A 19,226-nucleotide genomic window follows, 5' to 3' on the forward strand; every position below is an offset into this window, starting at 1 on the left:
AATCTGTTCTGCATACAGATTGAAAAGGTATGGAGATAGGATGTTTATAGCTTTAGAAACCTAATATAGAGGGTCATTGACATGTATGAGCTGGCAGTAGGTAGAATTTCCAAAAGGAAAAGTTTTCAAGAGTTCAAGAGAAAACCGAGAGAATGCTGTCATGGGTCTCAAAGGGGGGTAACATTAAAAAGGAGTGGATAAAGATGTTGGGATTTGTAAGAAGAATGAGGGAAGAGTGGGGACAGCCTTTTCTGACCTTTACAATCCACAAGGGGAACTGTCCCAACCAATAGCATCCACAAGAAAACCAATTAGCAAGAGATCTATACTTAGTATTTTGTGTCTAATAGTTATATTTATGTCACAGCATGCACAGTTCAAAACTAATCATACCTTCTTTTCCACAGTTCATTTTATTCTGCATGCACTTTTTATTTTATGTATTGCCCCAAATCATCAGACTAGCTACCAAATCCAAATCCATGATCATTGTAAGGTTACATTTAATACACAATCTGACCATATGAATTCTTAAGTGAATTTCCATGTCTTATGTCATAGAAACTAAACTCAATAAAATGATAAATTATCTTATACTACATTTCCCAAGATTCAATTTTGACTCTCAAACCTTGACTACTACAGTGAGGGAAAAGGTATTAAGAAGATAAAATCGTTCTTGTGGAGGTGATGTTGTTGTTGTTAAGTACCATTGAGTCGCAGGTGACTCATAGTGACCCTATGAAGGAGAGTCCCCGACGTTTGGGTGCCTTTCATCCTCTCTTCAGGTTCATAGGGTTTCCGGAGGCAAGCTATTATGGAAGTGGATGCCACTCCTCCTTCCAAGCTTGTTTTGATCGGGGAGCTCCACCCCACTCTCTGTCCACATTGGGTAGCCAACCATTAACGCATTTGACATGTCAGTGTTACAGTGCTCAGCGGTAGAGGTGATAAATAAGAATTTTAATTGCTAATAGAATCAAGAAGATTTACAGATTTCTGAGCAAAGAAAACTAAAAGTAGGAGAAGGGACTGAAAGCTACCTTCAGGGACCAATGAGATTGGCTAGAAATAACATTTAGTGTAAATTTGTCTATAAGATAATACATCAAACAGGGGATGAAACGTGTGTGCAAAATTCTTGTGAGGTGATTTTATTTTCATTATACTGATTTCATTAACAACATCCAGAATTATCCATTTAAAAGAGAGTCAGTATTTATGCTAATTACAAATCAAAAAATACCACCATATCATTGTTGTTGTTGATTGCCATCAAGTCAAGCACAACTCATAGCAACCCTATGAAAAAAAAAGACCTGAAGTCTATCTAAAGCTATCAACAGTTATCAAAGTTTATAGCATTTCCAGAGGCATGTTGCTTAGGAAATGGATGCCATTCCTGCATTCAGAGTACAAATTAGAAAGGTTTGTTATTTTTATCATATTTTACATGCTATATAAGAACAAGCATTCCATTTTTTAATTACCTGTTATTGATATGATTTACTATCATTTCGATATCCATTTCAAGTTTTTCATTTTCTGCCACTATTTTCTTATACAGTTCTGAAAGCTTGATATAGTCTTGTTTAATAGTAGAAAGATCAATATCCCATGCAGATTTCTTGAAAGAAAAAGGAAAGTATCATTTATACTTGTTTACTTGTCTCTTTTTTGTTGTCTTCCAAAAAGGAATTAAAAATAATAAGAATTTTTACTAGAATGAGTAGATATTTGAGGGGAAGGAATAGGCTCATGGAGAAGTTAGAAGAGGATAACTTACTGTGGTATAAAATTCACTGTGTATGTCTGTATAAGTCTTTTGAAAACCTTTTATCTTCCAGGTAAGTTGATCATAATGTTTTTTTAAGTCTTCTAACTAAGAAAATAAATTACACATAAAATAAGTGAATCATATTGTTCTTTTTCTATAAAAGGAGAAAGACATACTATTTTTTTCTTTATGTCATTATAATAACTTAAGAATCAGTGGCTAATTTTAGCTATATCTAATGCAATGTCTAAAATTATTTTATTCAAAGGGACAATGCTAAAACCACCAATTTCTAAATTTAATAAGTGAGCTAAAGAGCTTAACTCTACAAGATTAATGACATGGTGTACAACAAATTCAGTTAATGGAAATATTGTGATTAAAAATTCATTTTAAAAAGGCAAAGTTAAAGATTTTTGGGAAAATGTGAGACAACATTTTTTATTTTATTTTACTAATTTTAATGAACGTTTACAGAGACTTTGGATTTCCATTCATTCATTGTTGCACATTTTCCTCCCTGCCCCCCCCCACCAAGGTTTGCTCTGCTCTTTGAGAAGTAAAAGAAAAATTCCTTCATTGGTATACAATCTGCCCCATCCCACCCCAGTACACTACACTATACAGCCTTTATTCTGGACTCTTGTCATAACCATAATATTCAATCATGTATCACTTTCAAACTGTTCTCTCCCTCATCTGTTTCAATGCAGTATACATAATTTATCCAATTTTTCTCAGTCTTACCTCAACCCTGATGTCAGCCCTGTTTTACAAATGGCACTGTGCAATATTTGTCCTTTTGTGACTGAGATATTTCACTCAGCATAATGTCCTCCAGGGTCACCCATTTTGAATAATCTTGCATGAGGTCTTTGTTTTTCAATGCAGCATAGTATTGCATTGTGTGAATATATCAGAGCTTCTCTATCCATTTGCTTGTTGATGAGCACCTAGATCGTTTCCACCTCTTTGCTATTGTGAACATAGCTGCAGTAAGCATGGGTGTCCATATATCTGCCTGGGTGGCAGTTTTGTTTCTCTAGGGTATATTTCTAGTAGAGGAATTGCTGAGTCAAATGGTATTTCTATTTGCAACTTTTTGAGAAAGTGCCATACAGCCTTCCATATTTTTGCAAGACGACTACTACTTAAACTTCTTGTAGCTATTCTTGTAATTTGCCATCAAGTAGAGTGTAACCCTATGAAAAACACATCTTAACGCTGTAGTATTCTGTACCATCCTCATCCGTGAGTCCATTGCTGCTGTCACTACATGAATCCATCTAATTAAGAGTTTTCCTCCCTTTCACTGACCCTCCATATTTCCAAGCATTATGTCCTTTTCCAAGGAAGAGCCCCTCCTAGAAACAAGCCTAAAATATGTGAGACAAAGTTTCACCATCCTTGCCTACAAGGAGCACTTTGACTCCGAAGATATATCTGTACTTTTGGCAATTCATGGAATATTCAGTACTTTTCTTCAACATCACAACCCAAATGTATTTATTCTTCTTCTGTATTTTTATTCATTGTCCACCTCTCAGCTGCATGACAAGTGATTGAAAAGACCATGGCCTGGATTAGGCACGTCTTAGTCTTCATACTGACATCAGCGCACCTTGGCAATTTGAAGAGGTCCCTAACAGTGGACTTGCCCAATGCTATACAGTTTTTGATTTCTTGACTGATTTCTTAGTGATTGTGGATCCAAGTTAAAACTGTTGACAATTTCAGTCTTTTTCCAGCTGTCATTATGTTGCTTTATCAGTCCTGTCAGGAGGATTTTTATCTTTTTGATGTTGAGATGTAATTTTGTAGGAGGCCATAATTTCACTTTAATCATTTTTATATCAAAATATTATATGCTTAGAATGGCTCATTACATTAATATTCATTTTTAGGAATATTTACACTGTTTACTATACTTAAACACGGAAACTACCTTAAATGTCCAATTTCAAGGACCTGAAAAAACTCTCAAAGAGCCTTGGTGCCCCAATAATTAACTTTTTAACCTCAGACTGTAAATTTTAGTGGTCTGAACCAAGCAGTTACTCTGTGAAAGTTGTGGCTGGGTGCTTATATAAAGATGGTAGCTTTGGAAACCATATGGGGAGTTCTAGTTTGTTCTACAAGGTCACCATGAGTCTAAATCTCCATTTCAAGGCTTAATAAACTGTTACAGGTTTCCAAGTGATACATACCATGCTTAATTACAACCCAAAAGGTTGGTGGTTCTACTCCATCCAGTAGTGCCACCGTAGAACATCCTGTAGACTTGCTTTTTGTAGATTATGGTCAAGAAAATACCATGAAACTCAATCCTACCCTGTAACACCGAGTTCTCTATGAATTGAATTTGACTCAATGGCAACAGCTTAGAAAGGTCGTAAATAATTAAAATTTCAACTAAAAAGAATATTGAATTAATTTTATTCTCATTTCTTTCAAGTTACAATTTATAGATGACCTTACAGTAGGTTTTCAGAGGTTATAAATGGCATAGGGATAACTTTTCCATTTTTCACCCTGGAAGTCCCTGTATATCTCTAGGTTTGCAGTGCAACTCCTTACCCATTAGGCCACTGGAACTCCATATATTTTCTCCAATGGCCTTGTGGTAAGTAATGATGCTGCCATCCTGAGGTATATAGTTCAAATCTAACAGCTGCTCTACAGAAGAAAGATGGACTGTCCACTCCTATGCAGTTTAAAATCTACTGGAGGGTCAATTAGTTATGAGTTGAGGGGCAGCTTGAGAACATACAATAACAACAGAGAAAAACTAATACTGATTACAGTATTCATCCCACACTATAACCTCTTTATATTAACAGTCTTTAGTTTTTTAAAAAAATCAAAATAACAATTTGGTGTCCAGTTGTTTTTTTATTTACAGTTTTCCATGTTGTAAATGTTTATGGGCTAAGACTGTCCCTTCCCACTTCCTCCTAAAAGCTGACTGTGACCTTTAAGAGACCAATGTTTTGGATAGCAGCCCTACACAGAGTACACTATGCACCAAGGCTAAATATGGTTGGTGAGATCTATATTTTGTGTTATTGAGACTACATTTAGTTTAAATTTTGATAAATGAATATTATATATGTTTGCCATTCAAAAAAGTGCTTAAATTCTGTCAGTTCATATGTCTGTGAAGAGACAGGTTTAAAGAGGGTTCTAAGGAAGCAAATAAAACTCCATTAATGACAATGAAGGAGATTGCCCGTCTTTCTCTCATGGAACAGCTGGTGAATTCAAATAGCATACCTTCGGGTTGGCAGTACAATTCCTTACCACTAAGCCACCAAAGCTCCATAATTCAATTGTTGTCATTAGGTGCCATTAAGTTGAGATGACTCATATCAACCTCACAACAGACCTGAAAACTTTGAGATGCAAAACAACAATGAGATATCATCTCACCCTAGCAATAATAGCAAAGGAGAGCAAACAACAAATGCTGATCAGAATGTAGAGAGATTACCACTCTCATGCACTGTTGGTGAGAAGGTAAAATGGTCCACCCACTATGCAAAGCTGTCTAGCACTTTCTCAAAAAGTTAGGAATATAAATATCATTTGAACCACTTATCCCACTAATAGAAAGATAACCTAAAGAAATTAGAACTACGATGTAAATGGATGCATGCACACCCATGTTTATTCAGCATTATTCACATCAGCGAAGAGATGGAAGCAGCCCAAGGGCCCATTAACAAATAAATGGACAGAGAAACTGGTAGATTCACACCGTGGAACATTGTGTAGTATTGAAAAACAACTCATAATACACTACGCTACATGGATGAGTCTGGAAGACATTATGCTTAGTAAAATAACTATCAAGAAAGGTAAAATAATGCATCATTTTTATAATTATTATAAAAATAGGATGACTACATGGGAGAGGGGGAAAGTAAGAAAAGAATACAGAGATAGATAATAAACATTATACTGGAAGATGTGAAGAGAAGGAAAATCTGGAAAGGACAATTTATTATTATTATTATTATTATTATTATTATTGTTGTTGTTGTTATTGTTGGTATTACTATTACATACTGTCAACTCATAGCAACCCTATGAACAATAGATCTGAACCCTATCTTGTGCAAACTTCACAATCTCTGACACATTTGAGCACATTGTGGAAGTCACTCTGTCAATCCACCTGGTTGAGAGTCTTTCTCTCCTTTGCTGTCTCTCCTCCTTTTCAAATATGAAGTCCTTCTCCAAGGATTAGGCTCCTGTACAACATGCCCAAAGTATTAGATACAAAGTTATACTATATACATAAATATGAATGTTGTTGTTGTTGTTGTTATGTGCCGTCGAGTCGCCTGCGATTCATAGCGACCCTATGTACAACTCCGCTCTGTCCTGTGCCAATCGCACTGTCTCTGACATTCCCATCCCAATTATCCCAGTCACTGAATCAATCCACCTCATAGAGGGCCTTCCTCTCCTGCGCCGTCCCTCCACCCTCCCAAGCATGATGTCCCTCTCTAAGGACCGGTTTCTCCTCACAACATGTCCAAAGTAAGTTAGACGGAGCCTCAGAATCCTTGCTTCCAAGGAGCCACCCGGTTTAACCCTCTACAGGACAAATCTGTTTGTTTTCCTAGCAGTCCATGGTATTCTCAATACTCTTCTCCAGCACCACAGCTCAAAGGCATCAATTCTCCTTCTATCCTCCTTGGTCATTGTCCAACTCTCTGATGCATAACAGGTGATTGCGAAGACCATGGCCTGTATCAGACGCACCTTAGTCTCCAGAGAGACACCACTGCTATTCAGCACTTTGGAGAGGTCCCTGACAGCAGACTTTCCCATGGCAATGCGCCTTTTAATTTCCTGGCTGCTGGTGCCAAGACTGTTGACTATGGAGCCAAGCAAACTAAAGCTGTGTACAATCTCAATCTCTTCACCATCCATCCTGATGCTGCCAATTGCTCCAGTGGTGAGAATCTTTGTCTTCTTGACATTGAGCCTCAATCCATATTGTAGGCTGCAGTCCTTGACACTCTGCAGCAGGCGCTTCAGGTCCTCCTCAGTTTCAGCAAGCAGGGTTGTGTCATCCGCATAATGCAGATTGTTGATAAATTGTCCACCAATCTTCACCCCACAATTCTCCTCATAGAGCCCAGCCTCCTGGATAATCTGTTCTGCATATAAGTTGAAAAGGTATGGAGATAGGATGCATCTCTGGCATATGCCCTTCCCAGTTTTGAACCATGCAGTGTTCCCTTGCTCTGTTCTGACGACTGCCTCCTGGTCCAAGTATACGTTTCGCATTAGAACGATCAAGTGTTCTGGGATTCCCATTCTTCTCAGAGTCAGCCACAGTTTGTTATGATCTACACAGTCAAATGCCTTTGCATAGTCAATGAAACACAGATAGACATTCCTCTGGTATTCCCTGCTTTCAGCCAAGATCCATCTAACATCAGCTACAATATCTCTAGTACCACAACCCCTTCTGAAATGAGGACGTTTAAACTACTCTGAATGAATTGGCAAAAAACAAGGCCCAGAAATTGATTCCATAACAATTGACATATTTCAACTAACAGACACTGCCCTGATGCACTCACCACATTGCGCCAAGAAATCGGGAGGACAATAACCTGGCCATCTGACAGGAAGAGATCTATATTTGTTTCCATTGCAAAAAAAGATGAGCTGACAGAGTGTGGAAATTATGGAACAATATCATTATATCACATGCAAGTAAGATCCTGCTGAAAATTATCCAAAAACAACTGGAACAGCACATCAATAGAGCACATCCAGATATTCAGAGGCTGTGGTAGGTACTATGGATATTATAGCTAATTTTAGATGGATCTTGGCTGAAAGCAGAAAATACCAGAGGACTATGCAAAGATATTTGATGCCTGGATCACAACAAACTGGCTAACTCTAAGAAGAACTGAAATCTCCGAACACTTAACTGTGCTTATGTGAAACTTATACTTGCCTCAGAGACAGTAATCAGAACAGAGCGAGGAAATTACATGGTTTAAAATCAGGAAGGGTGAACACCAGAGATGTGTCCTATCTCCATATCTTTTCAATCTATACGCAGAACAGATCATCTGGGGGGCTGGACTCTATGAAGAGGAATGTGTCGTCAGGATTGGAGGAAGACTTATAAACCACCTGTATTATGCCGATGACAAAACCTTACCTGCTGAAACTACGGAGGACTTCAGGCATTTGCTATAGAAGGTTAAGGATTGTAGCCTTCAATATGGATTAAATCTCAATAGCAAGTAAACAAAGATTCTCACCACTGGGCTGACTGGCAGCATCATGATAGACGGTGAAGAGATTGAGATTGTTAACAGCTTCAGTTTGCTTGGCTCCACAATCAACACTCTTGGTACTAGCAGGCAGGAAATTAAAAGATGAATTGCTTTGAGAAAATCTGCTGTCAGAGACCTCTCCAAAGTACTGAAAAAGTAATGATGTAGGTCTGGAGAATCAGGTGTTTTTTTTGTTTGTTTGTTTGTTTTTTTTAATCAGGTGTTAAGAACCAGGTCATAGTCTTTGCAATTACTTGCTATGCATCAGAAATCTGGACAATGACTAGGGATTATACAAAGAGAACTGATGCTTTTGAGTTGTGGTGCTAGAGAAGAGTACTGACTATACCATAGACTGCTAAAAGAACAAACAGGTTTGTCATGGAGAGGGCAAAACCCAGCTGCTCCTTGGAGGTAAGGATTCTGAAACTCTGTATGACATATTTGGGGCATATTGCAAAAAAGAAACCAGTCCTTGGAGAGGGACATCACGCTTGAGAGAGTGGAGAGAAAGCACAAGAGAGTAAAACTTTGAGGAAGACAAAAGAGGATCGATTCAGTAACTGGGGAATGGAGGTGGATGTGTCAGAGATGATGAGTTTGGCACAAGATAGAACAAGGTTCAGAGCTGTTGTATATAAGGTCACTATGAGTTGCAAGCCACTCGATGATACTTAACAACAACAAAAGCAATTAACAAAAACCTTCTAAGAAAGTATTCTACATCCGACTATACGTTTGAAAACCTTGTTACATTTATCTGGGTGATTTCTCAGATCATAAAAAAGTTGCAAATAGGCTACAAGAGGCAATATATAGACTGACAAGGCAAATAATATGATGAAATAAAATCAGTTGTACTTTGCAAAGAAGATAGTAATTTAAACAATGAATGGTGTTTTCTTTTCACTATTGTACTCTGTCAAATTTTCAAGAAAAAGTTTAAGTCTATTTTAACTTCTTTAGGTGAAGAAGAAAAGTTTAACAATTCATCTCATAACATTAGAATGGATGCAATATCCAAAATACTTGAAGATCAAATTCAGAAGTAAGTTAAAAGAACAATAAACTATAATAGAACAGAATTCATCTCAAGTATATTAAAATTATTTACTGCTTAAAAAAAAGCTAATATATCATTTGAGTAGGTTTGTTGAGAGATACTCTAAAATTCACACAGACACTAAAAAAATATTTTCCATAGTTCAACAGCTACTTCTCAGAAGCAGTTTTTATACCTTGACTACATTAAAAATAATTTAGCATCACAATGAGCATATATTTGAAATCTACAGTTAACACTCTTGGTAACAGCAGCCAGGAAATCAGGAGATGAATTCCATTAGGAAAGTCAGCTGTGAGGGACCTCTCAAGAGTACTGAAGAGCAACGATGTCAGGCTGGAGACTAAGGTGCGTCTGATCCAGGCTATAGTCTTTGCAATTACATGCTATGCATCAGAGAGTTGGACAGTGAATAGGGATGATAGAGAATTGATGCCTTTGAGCTGTGGTGCTGGAGAAGAATGTTGAATATACCATGGACTGCTAGGAGAACAAACAGGTATGTCCTGGAGAGGGTGAGGCCAGAATGTTCCCTAGAGTCAAGGATTCTGAAGTCTGACATACTTTGGGCATGTTGCGAGAGGGACTGGTCCTTGGAGAGGGACATCATGGTTGGGAGAGTAGAGGGATGGCACAAGGGAGGAAGACCCTCAATGAGATGGATCAATTCTGTGAGTAAAGTCATGGGAATGAATGTATTTGTGACAGTGAGGTTGGCACAGGATAGAACGGTGTTTAGGACTCTTGTACATAGGGTCGCTATGAGTCGCAAATGACTCGATGGCACATAACAACAACAACAACATATCTAAATAAGCAAACACACATTTAAAATAAAAGAACAGACACCAAAGTCAATTTTCTGGATATTAGTTAATATTTTACTTACATACCAAACAATAAATTTTATAAATAAGGTATTGATGTCATAATGGTTACACATGGTTGAAAATGTTTGGTAGAGCTCACAGATTAAGACAGGCTTGGAAGTAGAAGTAGCATCCACTTCCTAAACATCCCTGTGGAAACGCTATAAACTTAGAGAAAGAACAGTAATTATAGAACAAAGTTAAGGTCTTTTGTGTAAGGGGTACTAGATGGCAGTTAACAACAATAACATAACGTCAAGCCCTTGTCTCCCTTGTGAAGTTGAGGGAAGCAGCTTTGGTTGAGAATCTGTGTGGATTGTTTGGTTGTTTTTATCTAAGTCTCTTGTTTAGAGTCAATAAGACCTCCTGGAGGACATTTGCATTTAAGGCCAAGCCCTTGGCTCTGTTTTGGAGACCTGGTGAAACAGCTGGACTCTGTAGGATGGGCTCTCTTGTTTTAGTTGAAGGTGAGTGGAATGTGTGGTTGTTTTTTATTAGAGTCAAAGAGACCTCTTGGAGGGCCCTTGTGTTTAAAAGATGGGCCTGAGGGATTAAATTTTAATTCCTTGTTACTATATTTAGGAGGAACATTCTTCTGTATTTTGGAGGAACATTCTTCTAAGTAGTACAGCACTCTTCTGTTAATTTGCTGTGCTGAGGTAATCTGGGTTTGCTGTGACACTGAACCTTGTGCCATTGGAGTCCTAAATGCCATAATGGCTTCCCATGGTGGACAGTGTTTATTGGAGCTCCCAGTTTAAGACAGGTTTTAAACCACATGCCTCTGGAAACTCTGTGAACTTGGAGAAATGATAGTTAAAAAAAGGCCTCAGGTCTTTTATTCATAGGGTTACTATGAGTCCACAGCCATCAACAACAACTGATAGTCTATGATGAAAACATATTCATAACATGTATTTTCATATCTTCTCATTACATCTATATGGCATACATCAACACTGAGCAATAAAACATCCCAAAAACTTGGGCTCTATATGTGGCTTCACCACTCACTTAATAGCTTTGGGTTTGTGGGAAAATCACTCAATGTTTCCAGTCTAGTTCATATTTAACAAATTGATAATAATCACTATTATCTTCTTGGTAATAACATTTCTTAATTTGAAAATTTTTGAGACAAAAATCTCAATCAATGGGTAAAGTTGAATTGGTATTCTGTGGCACTCGGATTTATCCCATATAATATATAGACCAAGGAGCTCTGGGAATGTCCTGAGTCTTGCACTGCTAACAAATAGATAATGTGTTTCCACTAGTTCAAATCCCTCAGAAGCTCTGCTGGAGAGAGATAGGAAGTGTCCTCCTCTTAAGATATATAGACTTGGAAACACAAGGGAGGGTCACTATGATTAAATATTAATTACAAGGAAATGATTTTTTTGGTGACTACATAGATCAATTAGTAATATTATCTTTTTAATTTTTTTGTTTGATTGAGATTTTCATGAAATTTTATGGAGAACTTGGATTTCCATTCATTCAGTGTTGCACATTTTCTTTCCTATCCTCTCTCGCAGATTGCTTTTCTCTTTGAAAAAAAATTAAAAAATCTTTATTTGTTGCCCAATTCCACACACCAACCCCCTAGTCCACTTTGTTATGCAGCTCTAATTCTGGACTGTTGTAATGCAAACAATTTCCAATAATATATTCCTTTTAAACAATTCTTTCCCTCATCTGTTTCAATGTAGTGTACATTATTTATCTCCTCTTTTCTCAGTGTCCACAAATACTGCATAATGTTATGGTTATAAAACAGGACTGACTTGGGTGTTAAGGGGAAACTATATATTATCTTTTGAATAATATAGATAATTTCCAAAAACTACCAAAAAATACAAGCTTATACACAACATAAATCTCCCAGTTTATAACATTTAATTGCAGACTGAACTGTAAAATGTAAAAACTTGTGCTTGTTTTACTGTTTATTGAAATGTGAAAATAACAAAGATTTCCAATTTTTTTTAAGCTATGGTTTTTCTTTATCTTATATTTGTGTGTGATTGGACAGCATAAAGTGTAGATGACTGCTTTTATTGCACAGAAAATATACTGTTTAGATTTAAAATGGTTTTTAAAGTTATAAGCCCAAACTCTAGGTAAAGATGTTGCTGTTGTTGTTGTTATTGTTGTTGTTGTTGTGTGTCATCAAGTTGAGTATGACCCATAGCGACCCTATGAACAAAAGATCTGAACCCTCTTCTATCCTGTACCATCCTCACACTTCTTAACACACTAGAGCCCATTGCAGCAGCAGTCACCATGTCAATCTATCTGGTCAAGGGTCTTCCTCTCCTTTGCTGACCTTCCACCTTACTAAGCATCATGTCCTTCACCAAGGAATAGTCCCTCCTAGCAACATGCCCAAAGTATGTGAGGTGAAGCCTCATCATTCCTGCCTCCAAAGAGCACTCCAGCTGTATTGCCTCCAAAGATATATATCTGTTTGTTTTTCGGCCATCCATAAATGTTTAGTGCTCTTCTCGAACATCACAGCTCAAAGGTATCAATTCTTTTCCATGATCCTTATTTATTGTCCTGTTCTCGGATGCATAACAAATGATGAGAGATACTATGATGTCTCAAACTGACCTCGTTACCTCTCAAAAATTTGCAGAGGTCCATAGCTGAAAATTTTTTTTCCAGTCCAATGTTTCTCCTTATTTCTGGACTGCTGGTAACCAAGGGTGGTAATTGTGGAGCCAAGAAAGAAAACTATTGACAGTTTCAATCTCTCCTTTTCCTCTCCATCCATCACATGTTGCTTATAAATCCAGTGGTAAGAATCTTTGTTTTGTTTTTTTTTTACATTGAAAGAGAAAGTGACTAAACACAGGGAAATAATTTCCAGAAAATAATGGCTTTTAAATTTAGAAGTAATTTCATCTTTATATTATTTTTTAATACTTAACTAATTTCAGTATGCATTCTGGGACACAATAGCCATGCAGAAACATTTACAGTGGGAAATGCACATTTTCATAGATACTGTGATATACAAACTGAAGTATGTGCTAATGAATTAAGGCTACAACAGAAGCACAATATGCCTTGAAGTTAAGGGAGGGAATGCAATGTTGTGTGTGCAATTAGGCAGCACAAATCTTTTCTTCTTTTCTTGAACTGAAAGCTTCAATTGCATGCCAAACAAGAGTGTGTAGAAATGATGCACATCATTGCTTTTAATTGGTTACTTAACATACTCTTTGAAAATGTAGCTTAAAAGTTTTCACAATCAGTAAGTCACAGGAAAAGTCAATGTGTGTAAATATAAAACATCACCATATTCACACCTTTCCTATAAAATATGTAATCGCTTAAATTACTGTTAACATAGAATAATATTACTAAAACCTTATAAATACTTCTACAATGCCTTATTCTAAAATAAAATCTTGTAAAGACCTTGTTGTTGTTGTTTAATGCCGTTGAGTTGTAGACCTTAGATTAATTAAAAATAGATTTGCTTTTAAACAATAAAAAAGTATTCTAAAAAAGCTTCTATGGAAAAAATTGGAAAAACTCCATCAATAAATGAAATGATCTGTCATGCTTACACTTACGAAGTGTAAATACTAGGTGGAAAAGAAATCATAAAGATTTCTTTTCTCTGCCAAATTATCAATAAATTAATACAATTCCAATCATAATTCCACAAAATTTCTGAAAGACTTGAATAAGATGGTATTAAAATTTTATATTTGAGGGCAAAACTCAAGAAGACTATAAAATTATTGAAGAAATATAACATCTTAACATTCATCATAATAATTTTCATTTTAGAAATTCAATATTACATATGGAGTAGTGACAAAGATGGTCAAGCAAAACAAAGGGAAAATAGAATGAATAAGAAATCCACATGAACGTAGAAGCCAGCAATGCAGTGAAGATGGCGCTGAATTTTATTATATAGAGAAAAGACACTTCAACAAGTTTCATTTTAACAGTTTCTATATAAGAAAAATACAAATGGACACCCACACATTAATTTTATACTGACTAATCACTTATATATAAAAATAAAATTTAAAACATTTAATATAAAACAATAGGAGCACATATTTTTATGTCTTCACATTAGAAAATCTTTCTTTTAGCAAAGCACAAAGCTTAACCAGAACTACTCGTAACTTTCACTACATTAAAACTAGAATTTCTTGTCATCAAACATTACCATAGGAAATGAAGACTAAGAGAAAATATTTTTAACATTAGTAACTCGATGGCACATAACAACAACACCACAACAACAGTAATTTACAAAAGCTTTCATATACATAACACATGACAAACTGATGAATCAATATAAAATGTCAGTAATCATTCAATATATTGGAGAAGAAAAACATAAGGAGATTTTTATAGAAAAGAAAAATCGAACGAACTTCAGAAAAACTATAAATACTTCAGTTATGTTAATAATTGTGATTTAGTAGAAAGGTATAAGATACAATCAAATTCCTTATTTTAAAGAACAGTGGCAAAAATAACATCTTTTTAATACTAGGTGGAAAATGTAAATTAGATTAGAAACCTCTATAATTTTTACTTTCAAAATTTTATTATTTCCATTTTCTAATATTTCCTTTAAGGGTACTATGCTCTGCTGACTTTAGTGATAAGGAGTTGCACTGCCAATCCAAAGGTACAAGGTTCAAATCCACCAGCTGCTTCTTAGAATAAAGACAAGAAATCTCCTTCCAAATAACTAACTGCCTCTGAAAACCCACTGCAGAGCCAGCAGTTCTAGAAGTCAGTTCTAACTCAATAGTTGTTGTCGTTGTTGTTGTTGTTTGGTACTGTCGAGTTGTAGACGACTCATAGCAACCCTATGAACAAACATCCTGAGCACTGTTAGTACATAGATTTTTCAGAGGCAAGCAAGCCATTTTGGAAGTGGATGCCGCTCCTGCTTCCAGGCTTGATTTAGTCGGGAAGATCCAGCCAACACTGTCCACCATGGGTACCCATTACCACGATTGGCACATCACTGTCACAGTGTTCAGCATCACAGCAACCACGAGTTACCTCTGTACAGCAACGCACAGACCAGTGCTATACCACCTAGAAGAATGTTTGACAGGAAAACAATTTTAACCTGGCCGAGGGCCGCAGATTAAAATCACCCATCTTAGGCTTGGTAGCATACATAACTTCCTTTCCACTAAGCCAACGTAGCTCTCTCTTTGTCGTTGTTGTTGTTATTGTTGCTTGGTGTCCTCAAGTCGTAGACGACTCATAGCGACCTTATGAACGAATGGCCTGAGCACTGTTTGTACATAGAGTTTCCGGAGGCAAGCCATTTCAGAAGTGGATGCCGCTCCTGCTTCCAGGCTTGATTTAGTTCGGAAAACTCAATAGTACACAACAATTATTATTTACTCTAAATGGCCAGCTGGGTAAGGTGTTGCTGTCACCTCAAATGCAAGAGAATAGAATGCACTAGGTGCTGTGCTAGAGAGAGATGGGCAGAGTCACCTCTGGTGTAATTTATATTCTCCCAAAGCCTGTGGGAAGGTTAGCTATGAGGCCATTCCAAATCAAGACACATAACACCAACACGAGAGTGAATCAGATCAAGCAGAGGAGAGAAGAAGGATGAAACCCAAGGGAGAGTCAGAGACATGTGAAGAATGAAAAGGCATCAACACACCGTTACTGCTTTTAGACGTAAGAGGAAACGTGAATTAGGGAAAGCAGGCTGGTTCGGGAGGCTGAGAGCTCTCAGCCTTCTTCCTCAACTAACAGCCAGCAGGGAAACGGGGAACCAAACGTTGCCAGTTCTATGACCACAAGCAACTGAATTCTGCCAGTATCCTGATCAAGGCTGGAAGCAGACTTATCCTCCAAATCACCCGATGGAAATTTGAATCTGATAATAACTAGCGTGATTTTGGACTTGAGATCTAGAGCAAATGAACTAGTTGAATTTTATCCACAGTGCCCTGACTTCTGATGCAGAGAAAGTTTATGTTAAGAGAATAGAAACTCTTTGACACTGCTAAATTTGTGGTCATTTGGTATGACAGTCACAGAAATGTAATGAAACAGAAATTTCACTAATTACTATTTAGTCAAAATAGTCTGGAGCTCTGGTGGCCTGGTGGTAAGGAGCTGTGCTGCCAACCCAAAGACACATGGTTTGAATCCACCAGTTGCTTCACAGGAGAAAGATGAGCAATCTCTTCCTGGGCGAATAAACTGCCTCTGAAAACTCATTGCAGAGTGGGCTATGAGTCAGATCCAGTTCAGCATGCAACAAAAACAGCAGGGCAGCATTCAAATCTATTGCTCCTTGAATTGCTATGAGTCATGGTTGACTCAATGGCACGTGACTGTTTAGGGAGCTCTGATGGTTCTTAGCGAGCTACACTGCCAAACCCAAAGGTGGCACCATTCTGGAAGTTCAAAACCACCAGCAGTTCTTTGGGAGAAAAATGGGCAATCTCTTCCCATGCAACGAACATCCTCCGAAAACCTGCTTCAAGGTCTGCTATGAGTAGATTCTAACTCGACAGCAATTAGCAAGTTATTATTTTGTTATTGACAGAAATATTTCATATTCAGGGCTCATAACTAAAGCCAATATAATTTTAAGTATGAAGAAAATTACCTTTCTTGATAAAGTGGATAATTCAAGTAATGATGATTTTGTCTCCTCCAAAGTTTCAGTCACTGTTAGTTGACTCTCCTCAATATCACCACTAACATTATGTATAGATGTTGAGTAGTACACATACAGGTCTTCATATTTATCTATCTCACTCCTAAGTGTAAAATACAGATGGTTTTATCCATATTTAAGAGAAAGTAAAATGTAAGTTACATTTAGATTCTGTCTTAAAATAATTTTAAAAAATACAAAAAAATAAATAACAGTAAAAAAAGTTATTCACTGCTGTTGAGACGGAATCAACACAGCACTGACCTTTTAGCAGGTTTTTGGAGGCTCAGGAGGAAACTACTCATATTTCTCTGCGAACCTTCAGACACACATTGTCTTTCAAGGGAATTTATTTATCCCTAAAATGTATCCCATCCCAGAGAAGCTCTCTAATTTCTGCAAATTGTCAGTAGGCTTTAGCTGGCACAGTGAAGTGATCTACCTGTAACTGTAAGTTCCCAAGAAGTGACCTAAAATACAAGCCAGGTTCGTGAATTCTGAAAGTTCATAGCCTTGAAAAACCTGTGAAACAATTCTATTTCACACATGTGGGCTGTCATGGGCTAGAAATTAATTTTGCAGGAACTAAGAAAAATTACATAGACAAAAACCAGAATGAAATCATCAAAAGCATTTAAGCTTCGGGGGGAGGAGGATAAGAGGTGTGTAAGTGATCAAAAATTACTAGTATAAAAGCAACTTTAGATCTTAGCGTTTTCATGTAGCACAGGAAAATCACACTGAGAAGACAATATTATGGTCATATTAAAAAAAAAAGTCAAAAGTCAAAATCATCCTCGTGGAATTGGATCTGATGCATAGCTCACCCTCCAATGGGTTTCTGAGGCTGTAAATTGCACAGGAGAAGACTGCCCAACTTCTTCTCCCAAGAAGGCAGCTGGTAAATTCCAGTCACCCGAGACAGGAGCCTTGCTGGCTTAGCCCGTGGGGATTACATGAAATATCAGTAATACAAATAATCATAACTTATCAAAAAATGACAAAGTAATATGTCACAGATGTATGTGCAACTCTAATAAGAGTTACTCATTAAACATAATGAACTGCAACAATTCAATAATGGATTATTTAAAAATAGCTAAAGAGGGGACAAGATAAGCATGCAGCTAATAAGAGATGTCTGGGGGGGATGTGCTGTAACAATAAAAGTGACAAAGCATAGTGGTATTCTAGATGAAACATATGTTCTACATAGGGTCTCTTGAAATTTGTACACATGTATGAAATTATTGTTCTTGGGTACCGTCAAGGCAGAACCAACCCATTGCTAAGCCTCCTGTGGAATTTCAGAGGCAGTTAATCACACAGGAGGAGACTGTCCATACTTCTCCTGCAAAGCAGCTGGTGCCCTTTAACTGTGTGCCTTTGGGATTATAGCACAGCTTCTTACCAGTAGGCCATATATAAAATAGTATATAAGTAATTATATATGTAAAATAAAAATTAATGATATATGTAAAATCCCTGTTAGAATATAGGGAACTTTTTCTTTACCTGAACTCTTTGTATGCTACTCATTACATTTTGAAGTTAATTTCTCTTTTCCAAAGTGGGACATTAATAAATACTCTGAATACCATTTATGGATAATTCTTACTTGTATCCAGCCAAAGATGATTTATGTTGCTCAATATCATTAACCATTTCAATTTTAAATTGTTCAGCTTTCATTTTGGTTTCTTGGCACATTTTTTTGACTTCTTCAAGTTCTTCATGCACTTGCTGGTACAACGCCATTATCTAGAAATTAAAATATACATGTGTATCTTTGCCACTGATGCACTTAAAATTATTTATAAAGAAACAGACTGGAGAAAGGACTTAAACTTGGGCTGGGTCTACATTTTTGGGAACTGTCAAATATAACAGCAATAACACAAAAGGGTGACTTAAGCAAACAGAAATGAATTTTTCTCTGAGTTTAAGATACTGAAAGTCCAATTTCAGGGTACTGGTTCTAGGAGTAGGCTTTTTCTCTCGGTTGGTCCTCTGAAGAAAAAAAAACAAACCAAACAACAACAAACTACAACAACTCAGATGATAATGCCAGTAAGCATAGAAAATCCCAAGGACTCAACCAAAAACCTCTTAGAGCTCATAGATCAATATGGTAGAGTGGCAGCATACAAAATAGATATACAAAGGTCAGTGGGATTCTTCTACAGTAACAAAGAAAACACAGAGAAGGAAAATAAAGAAGTAATACCATTTATAATGTTGTTTTTGTCGTTGTTATGAACCGTCGAGTTGCTTGTTACTCATAGCGACCCTATGTACAACAGCCCTAAACTCGGTCCTGTCCTGTGCCAATCACACTGTGTGCATCATAACAAACTGTGGCTGACTCTGAGGACAATGGGAATCCCAAAACACTTGATTATGCTAATGAGAAACTTACACTTGTACCAAGAGGCAGTCAGAATAGAGCAAGGAAACACTCCATGGTTCAAAATTGGGAAGGGCGTACGCCAGGGATGTGTCCTGTCTCCAT

General features: G+C 36.9%; 1 protein-coding gene across 1 annotated transcript in view; it reads right to left on the reverse strand.

The window, feature by feature from the left end:
* CCDC178 (coiled-coil domain containing 178) overlaps positions 1-19,226 on the reverse strand; it is a 79,017-nt gene that overhangs the window by 2,413 nt on the left and 57,378 nt on the right. Inside the window, exons 11-14 of the mRNA XM_006889223.1 lie at positions 18,333-18,475; positions 16,664-16,817; positions 1,787-1,882; positions 1,491-1,627 (exon numbers count right to left, since the gene is read on the reverse strand). Coding sequence (XP_006889285.1) covers positions 1,491-1,627; positions 1,787-1,882; positions 16,664-16,817; positions 18,333-18,475 — 530 coding nt within the window. The remainder of the gene's footprint in view (positions 1-1,490; positions 1,628-1,786; positions 1,883-16,663; positions 16,818-18,332; positions 18,476-19,226) is intronic.

The sequence above is a fragment of the Elephantulus edwardii genome, unplaced genomic scaffold (genome assembly GCF_000299155.1).
Source record: "Elephantulus edwardii isolate Elephantulus edwardi_28Jun2011 unplaced genomic scaffold, EleEdw1.0 scaffold00076, whole genome shotgun sequence".
Classification (NCBI taxonomy): domain Eukaryota; kingdom Metazoa; phylum Chordata; class Mammalia; order Macroscelidea; family Macroscelididae; genus Elephantulus; species Elephantulus edwardii.